Source organism: Erithacus rubecula (genome assembly GCF_903797595.1).
Source record: "Erithacus rubecula genome assembly, contig: scaffold_607_arrow_ctg1, whole genome shotgun sequence".
NCBI lineage: Eukaryota > Metazoa > Chordata > Aves > Passeriformes > Muscicapidae > Erithacus > Erithacus rubecula.
The window spans coordinates 23741-32112 of record NW_027635731.1 but is presented as its reverse complement, the minus strand read 5'-3'; the positions used below and the strand labels follow the sequence as shown (position 1 = coordinate 32112).

The 8372-nt window shown below is 61.6% G+C and overlaps 1 protein-coding gene across 1 annotated transcript in view; it reads right to left on the bottom strand.

The window, feature by feature from the left end:
• Positions 1-765: 765 nt before the first annotated feature.
• The window catches only part of LOC306816456 (lysine-specific demethylase 5C-like), a gene marked incomplete at its 5' end in the record, with an annotated part of 30154 nt that continues 22547 nt past the window's right edge, over positions 766-8372 (bottom strand). Inside the window, 5 exon segments of the mRNA XM_079332899.1 lie at positions 766-852; positions 1723-1911; positions 4704-4910; positions 5420-5477; positions 6798-7322. Coding sequence (XP_079189025.1) covers positions 812-852; positions 1723-1911; positions 4704-4910; positions 5420-5477; positions 6798-7322 — 1020 coding nt within the window.

The window sequence follows — 8372 nt, the reverse complement described above, 5'->3', positions numbered from 1 at the left end:
CAAATAATAAACACCTAAAATAATGAACCCCCTAAATAATGAACCCCGAAAAAACCCTGAACTCCCCAAAATAATGAACCCCCAAAATAATGAACCCCAAAAAAACTCTGAATCCCCCTAAAATAATGAATCCCCAATGAATGAACCCCCAAAAAACCTGAACCCCAAAATCCCAAACCCCTAAAAACCCTGAAACCCTAAAATAATGAACTCCCAAAACCCTGAAGCCCAAAAAAAACCCTGAACCCCCCAAAATCATGAACCCCCCTAAAATAATGAACCCCCAAAATAATGAACCCCCTAAAATAATGAACTCCCAAAATCCCAAACCCCCAATAATCTCAGAGTCCCATTTTTTAACCTCCAAAGTTTAATAATAATAAAAAAAATCATAATACAATAAAATAAGCCCCCCCCGCCCCCGCCCCCGCTACAAAGAGCTCGAGACTTGTTAGTGTCGGCGGGGGAGGGGCAGGGGGGCCCCAAATCCGACCCCCCGCCCCCACCCCCCAATCCTATAAAAAACCCGGTGGGGGAGGGGTGGGGGGGGGCTGGCCCTGCTGTGCTGGTTGGGTCCCCCCCTCCCCAATTTGGGGGGACCCCCCCGGATCCCCCCCAGCTGTGTGGGGCCCACCCCGCCCCCCCCCCCGGGGCTGAACGATACAAAAGAAACAACTCAAATAATTACATCGCGGGGGGGGGAGGGGGGAGAGGCCCCCACCCCCAGAAATTGGGGAGGTTTGGGGGGGAGGGGTCGCAGGGTCGGGGGGGGGGCGGTGTGGCCCCTCCCCCCAGTCCATCCCCACTGCTGTCACCGTGTCCATCCGAGCTGGGGGCTCCAGGTCACGAGTCCTGGGGGGGCACAGGGGAGAGGTTTGGGGGGGGTCAACCCCAAAATCACATGGGCAGCTCTTCCCCCTGTACCCCCCATTGCTGCTTGGATATGGGGGAACCCCCCAAAGGCTCCCCCCTGCACCCCACAACACGCCCTTGCTCCCACCCCATAATCCCATCCTGTACCCCCAAAATCCCCCCGTGCCCCAGAAACCCCCCAGTTCTCATCCTGGACCCCTCCCACCCCATAATCCCATCCTGTACCCCCAAAATCCCCCCGTGCCCCAGAAACCCCCCAGTTCTCATCCTGGACCCCTCCCACCCCATAATCCCATCCTGTACCCCCAAAATCCCCCTGTGCCCCATAGACATCCCAATTTGCCTCCAGGGCACTCTGTGTATCCCATAATCTCCCATGAACCCCTCAGTACCCCATAAATCTGATCTCTGCACCCCATAATCCCCCAGTAATGCCTTCTGTACCCCATTACCCACCCCTGTACCCCATAACCCCCCTCTGTACCCCATAAACCCCCATTAAATCCCTCTGTACCCTTAAAATCCCATTAATCCCCACTCTGTACCCCATAACCCCCCATTAATCACCTTTATACCCCATTACCCCCCTCTGTACCCCATTAACGTCCCCCAAAACCCCCCTCTGTACCCCATTAACGTCCCCCAAAACCCCCCTCTGTACCCCATTAATTCCATTACCCCCCTCTGTACCCCATAACCCCCCATAACCCCCCTTTGTACCCCATTACCCCCCTCTGTACCCCATTAACCCCCCCATTACCCACCCCTGTACCTCATAACCCCCCTTTGTACCCCATTATTTCCCCCATAACCCCCCCCCCCCCCCCCCATATTCCCCTCCCCGCTCACCCCCGGGGTCTGGGGCCCTGGCGCGGGGCTGTCCCGGGGGTCGCCGCCCCCCTCGGCCCCCCGGCTCCTCTTTGGCTCCAGCTCCTCCTTGGCGGCCGAGGGGAGGTGCCCGCGCTCCGCCCGCCGCTTCCGCCGCCGCTCGGGGTCCCGGGCGCGGCCCCGCGCCCCGCGGCGCTCCGCCTGCTCCAGCTGGGGACAGCGGCACGGCCACGGTCACACCGGGGACACTCAGAAACACGGTCACACCGGGGACACTCAGAGACACGGTCACACCGGGGACAGCGGCACGGCCACGGTCACAACGGGGACAGTCAGAGACACGGTCACACCGGGGACAGCGGCACAGCCACGGTCACAACGGGGACAGTCAGAGACACGGTCACACCGGGGACACTCAGAGACACGGTCACACCGGGGACAGTGGCACGGCCACGGTCACACCGGGGACAGTCACAGCCAGAGTCACACCGGGGGACAGTCAGAGACACGGTCACACCAGGGACAGCGGCACGGCCACGGTCACACCAGGGACAGTCACAGTCACAGCCAGAGTCATAACGGGGGACAGCGGCACGGCCAGTCACAGCGGGGACAGTCACAGCCACGGCCAGAGTCACAGCGGGGACAGTCAGAGACATGGTCACACCGGGGACAGCGGCACGGCCACGGTCACACCAGGGACAGTCAGAGACACGGTCACACCGGGGACAGCGGCACGGCCAGAGTCACATCGGGGACAGTCACAGCCAGAGTCACACCGGGGGACAGACAGAGACACGGCCAGAGTCACACCGGGGGACAGTCACAGCCAGAGTCACACCGGGGGACAGACAGAGACACGGCCACGGTCACACCCCACAGTCACAGCCACAGTCACAACAGGGCACAGACAGAGACACGGCCACTGTCACACTGCAGGACAGTCACAGCCAGAGTCACAACGGGGGATAGACACAGTCACAGCCACAGTCACAGCGGGGGACAGTCACAGTCACAGCCAGAGTCACAAGGGGGGATAGACAAAGTCACAGCCACAGTCACAGCGCGGGACAGTCACAGTCACAGCCACGGCCACGGTCACAGCGGGGGACAGAGACACAGCCACACTGGGGCACAGACACAGTCACAGCCACGGTCACAACGGGGAGCACAGAGTCACAGCCAGAGACACAGCCGGTCACAACGGGAGACAGACAGAGACACAGCCACGGTCACAACAGGGCACAGCCAGAGACACAGTCACGGTCACAACGGGGCACAGACACAGCCAGAGTCACACCGGGGGGACAGACACAGTCACAGCCAGAGTCACAACGGGGGCACAGACACAGCCACGGTCACACCCCACAGTCACAGCCAGAGACACAGCCAGAGTCACAGTGAGAGACACAGCCGGTCACATGGGACAGAGACACGGCCACAGTCACAACAGGGGGCACAGAGTCACAGCCACAGCCACAGTCACAGCCAATCACAACGGGGGGACACAGAGTCACAGTCAGAGACACAGTCACAGCCACAGACACAACCAGAGTCACACTGGGGGGACACAGAGTCACAGCCACACCGGGGGGGCACAGCCACAGTCACAGCCACAGTTACACCGCAGGGACACAGACAGAGACACCAGGGGGACAGAGTCACAGCCACAGTCACAGTCACCTCAGGGGGACACAGACAGTCACACCCACAGTCGCACCGGGGCGGGGGGGGGGGGGGGGGACGGGACACACACACCCAGAGCCACACCCAGAGTCACCCCAGGGACATACCCAGAGTTACACCAGGGACACACCCAGAGCCACACTGAGTCACCCCAGGAACACACTCAGTCACACCCAGAGTCACACCCAGAGTCACATGGGGGGCACACCCAGAGTCACAGTCACAGCCACAATCACCCCAAAAATGCCAATGGAGGGGGAGGGGGAGGGACATGACACACCAACAGTCACACCCCCAAAGCCACACCCTCACAGTCACACCCCACAGTCACCCCAAAAACTGGCTATGGGGGGGACACACCCACAGTCACACCCCACAGTCACCCCAAAAACCGGCTATGGGGGGGCTGAGCCAGGGCAATGCGGGTTTGGGGTGTCTGGGGTGGGCAGGGAAACAGGAATTTGGGGTCCCCCAGGGGTTTTGGGGTCTCTGAGGGAATTTGAGGGGATCACTCAGAGCTTTAGGAGATGATTTGGGGGCAGTTTTGGGGTGCCCAGTAGGGGTTGGGGCAGTTTTAGAGTTCAAGGGGGGCACTTGGGGGCAGTTTTGGGGTTTGCTCTGTATCCCCTAACAAGGTTTGGGGTTCCCTGCTCAGTTTTAGGGGTCCCTGGGCAGGTTTTGGGGGTCTCTGGGTCAGTTTTCGGGTTTGTTCTGTAACCCAGCTCAGTTCTGGGGGTTGGTTCAGTAACCCAGGTCATTTTTGGGGTTCCCAGCCCCGTTTTGGGGTTCCCATTCCCATTTTGGGGTTCCCATCCCCGTTTTTGGGGTTCCCAGCCCCGTTTTTGGGGTCCCAGCCCCGTTTTTGGGTTCCCAGCCTTGTTTTGGGGTTCTTATCCCCGTTTTGGGGTTTGCTCTGTATCCCAGCTCAGTTTTGGGGGTTCCCATCCCTGTTTGGGGTTCCCATCTCTGTTTTGGGATTCCCAGCCCCGTTTGGGGTTCCCATCCCCATTTTGGGGTTCCCAGTCCCGTTTTGGTGTTTGCTCTGTATCCCATCCCCGTTTTGGGGTTCCCATCCCCGTTCTGGGGTTCCCATCTCTGTTTTAGGGTTCCCAGCCCCATTTTGGGGTTCCCATCCCTGTTTTGGGGTTCCCAGTCCCGTTCTGGGGTTCCCATCCCCATTTTGGGGTTTGCTCTGTATTCCAGCCCCGTTCTGGGGTTCCTATCCCCGTTTTGGGGTTTGCTCTGTATCCCAGCTCAGTTTTGGGGGTTCCCATCCCCGTTTTGGGGTTCCCAGCCCCGTTTTTGGGGTTCCATACCTCGAGCAGCAGGCGGAACAGGGCCAGCGGGGGGGGGGCGCGTGGCCTGCAGCAGCCTCCAGATGCTCTGGGCCTCGTCCAGCGTCACCTCCAGCAGGTCGCCCTCCATCATCAGCTCCTCCAGCGGCCTCCGCGTGGCCTCGGGCAGCTCCAGCACGGGGCCCTGCTGCTGCAGCCGGGGCAGCGCCGCGCTCAGCGCCTCCAGCTCTGCGGGGACACCGTGGGGACACCATGGGGACACCATGGGGACATGGGGACACTGCAGGGACACTGCACCGTGTCCCCTCGGGCAGCTCCAGCACGGGGCCCTGCTGCTGCAGCTGGGGCAGCGCCGTGCTCAGCGCCTCCAGCTCTGCGGGGACACCGTGGGGACACCATGGGGACACCATGGGGACACCATGGGGACATGGGGACACTGCAGGGACACCATGGGGACATGGGGACACTGCAGGGACATGGCACTGTGCTCAGCGCCTCCAGCTCTGTGGGGACACCATGGGGACATCGTGGGGACATGGGGACACAGAGCCTCCAGCTCTGTGGGGACAGTGTGAGGACATGGGGATACCACGGGGACATGGGGACACTGCCACGTCCAGCACTTCCAGCTCTGCAGGGACAGGGACATGGTGGGGACACCACAGGGACACTATGGGGACCCCCAGTGCCCCGTGTCCCCCCCGTGTCCCCCCCAGGGGTCCCCAAACCCCACTCACCCGAGGGCAGGGGCCCGTTCTTCTCCGGGCTGGGGGCGTCCCCGTTCTCCACCGACACCTGGGGGATGGAGGGAATGTGTTCCGGGGGGCTCAGCCTCCCCCAGCCCCAAAATCTGCCCTGGAACCCCAAAACCTTCCCCAGAACCAGCCCCAGAACCTGCCCTGGAGCCCCAAAACCTGACCCGGAACCACAAAACCTGACCCGGAACCACAAAACCTGCCCTGGAGCCCCAAAACTACCCTGGAACTCCCAAACCTGCCCCAGAGCCCCAAAACTACCCTGGAACCCTAAAACCTGCCCCAGAACCCCAAAACCTGCCCCAGAGCCCCAAAACCTGCCCCAGAACCAGCCCTGGAACCTCAAACCCCCAATAAATCACCCTAAAACCCCCATAAATCACCCCAAATCTCCCATAAATCACCCCAAAACCCCCCAAACCCCCCCCAGTTCCCCCACCTTGGTCTGCTCGTTGTGGCTGGCCTCATGCACCCCCAAACCCCCATAAATCCCCCCAAACCCCCCTAAATCCCCCCAAACATCCCCCAAACCCCCCCATTCCCACCTTGGTCTGCTCGTTGCGGCTGGCCTCGCGCAGCGCCCTGACACCCCAAACCCCCATAAATCACCCCATAAATCCCCCCTAAATCCCCCCAAACCCCCCCTAAATCCCCCCTAAATTTCCCCCAAAGCCCCACAAATCCCCCCAAACCCCCACAAATCCCCCCAAACCCCCATAAATACCCCCAAACCCCCATAAATCCCCCCAAACCCCCATAAATCCCCCCAAATCCCCATAAATCCCCCATAATTGCCCACAAAACCCCCCAATTCCCAGTTCCCCCACCTTGGTCTGCTCGTTGCGGCTGGCCTCGCGCAGCGCCCTGACACCCCAAACCCCCATAAATCACCCCATAAATCCCCCCCAAATCCCCCCAAACCCCCCTAAATCCCCCCAAACATCCCCCAAATCCCCCCATTCCCACCTTGGTCTGCTCGTTGCGGCTGGCCTCACGCAGCGCCCTGACACCCCAAAACCCCCATAAATCCCCCCCAAACCCCCATAAACCCCCCCAAACCCCCATAAATGCCCCCAAACCCCCCCATTCCCACCTTGGTCTGCTCGTTGCAGCTGGCCTTGCGCAGCGCCCTGACACCCCAAACCCCCATAAATACCCCCATAAATCCCCCCAAACCCCCATAAATCCCCCCAAATCCCCATAAATTCCCCATAAATCACCCCCCAAACCCCCATAAATCCCCCCATTCCCACCTTGGTCTGCTCGTTGCGGCTGGCCTCGCGCAGCACCCTGACACCCCAAAACCCCCATAAATCCCCCCAAACCCCTCCTAAATCCCCCCAAACCCCCCCATTCCCACCTTGGTCTGCTCGTTGCGGCTGGCCTCGCGCAGCGCCCCGTCCCCGTCCCCGTGCAGCCGGTGCCGCAGCTCCGCCAGCCGCTCCAGGGGCGCGGCCACCTCGGGCGAGGCCAGCAGCTGCCGGGCGCGGTCCTGCCAGGTGATGGCCCGTTCGGTGAGACACTGCAACGCCTCTCCCTCGGGCAGCCTCACCGGCAGCTTCTGCAGGGCCACCAGCAGCGCAGGATTGGTCTCCAGGCGCGGCCGGCGGGAGCGCTGGCACAGCGGGCACAGGAACTTGGCGTCCCACTCCCACCAGGCTGGGGAGGGTTTCTGGGCTCCCAGGCGGGGCCAGGCCACGCAGGAGCCGTGGAACCAGTCCCGGCAGAGCTGGCACTGCAGCATGGCCGGCCCGGATGGTTGCCCGCAGACGCAGGATGGTGGCCCCGGGCCCGGCAGGGGCGGCGCCGCTTTTTGGGCGTTGGCGTGGCGAAGGCGGAGCATGCCCTCCTTCTCCTTCTGCTCGCCCTCCTTGAACGCCACGATCTGGGGGAGAGCAGGGGGGGAGAGGGGATTGGGGGGTCACAGGGTGTGACCCATCCCTGAACCCCTGAATGCCAAAATCTGGGGAGAGCAGGGGGGGACAGGGATTGGGGGTGTCAGGGGTGGACCCTCCCCGAACCCCTGAATGCCAAAATCTGGGGTGGGGGAGAGCAGGGGGACAGGGGATTGGGGGGTTTCAGGGTGGGACCCATCCCCAAACACCTGATGCCAAAATTGGGTGGGGGAGAGCAGGGGGGGACAGGGGATTGGGGGGTCAGGGTGGGACCCATCCCCAAATTCCTGAATGCCAAAATCTGGGGGGACAGCGGGGGAGGCATGGGATTAGGGGGTCAGGTGGGACCCATCCCCAAATTCCTGATGCCAAATCTGGGGTGGGGAGAGCAGGGGGACAGGGATTGGGGGTGTCAGGGTGGGACCCATCCCCAAACACCCGAATGCCCAAAAATCTGGGGGACAGCAGGGGGTGAGAGGGGATTGGGGGTCACAGGTGTGACCCATCCCTGAACCCCTGAATGCCAAATCTGGGGTGGGGAGAGCAGGGGGGGACAGGAGATTGGGGGGTGTCAGGGTGGGACCCATCCCTGAACCCCTGAATGCCAAAATCTGGGGTGGGGGAGAGCAGGGGGGGACAGGGGATTGGGGGGTGTCAGGGTGGGACCCATCCCTGAACCCCTGAATGCCAAATCTGTGGTGGGGGAGAGCAGGGGGGGACAGGGGATTGGGGGGTGTCAGGGTGGGACCCATCCCCGAACCCCTGAATGCCAAAATCTGGGGGAGAGCACGGGGGGAGAGGTGACAGGGACCAGGGACATGTGGGTGACCCATCCCCAAACCCCTGAACAACAGAATCTACAGGGAATAAGGAGTGTGAGGTGACAGGGATGGGGACATAGGGTGACCTATCCCCAAATCCCTGAATGCCAAAATCTGGGGACAGCAGGGGCTGAGAGGACTGGGGGGGGGTCACAGGGTGTGTCCAACCCCAAACCCCTGAATGCCAAAATCTGGGGTGGGGACAGCAGGAGTGTGATA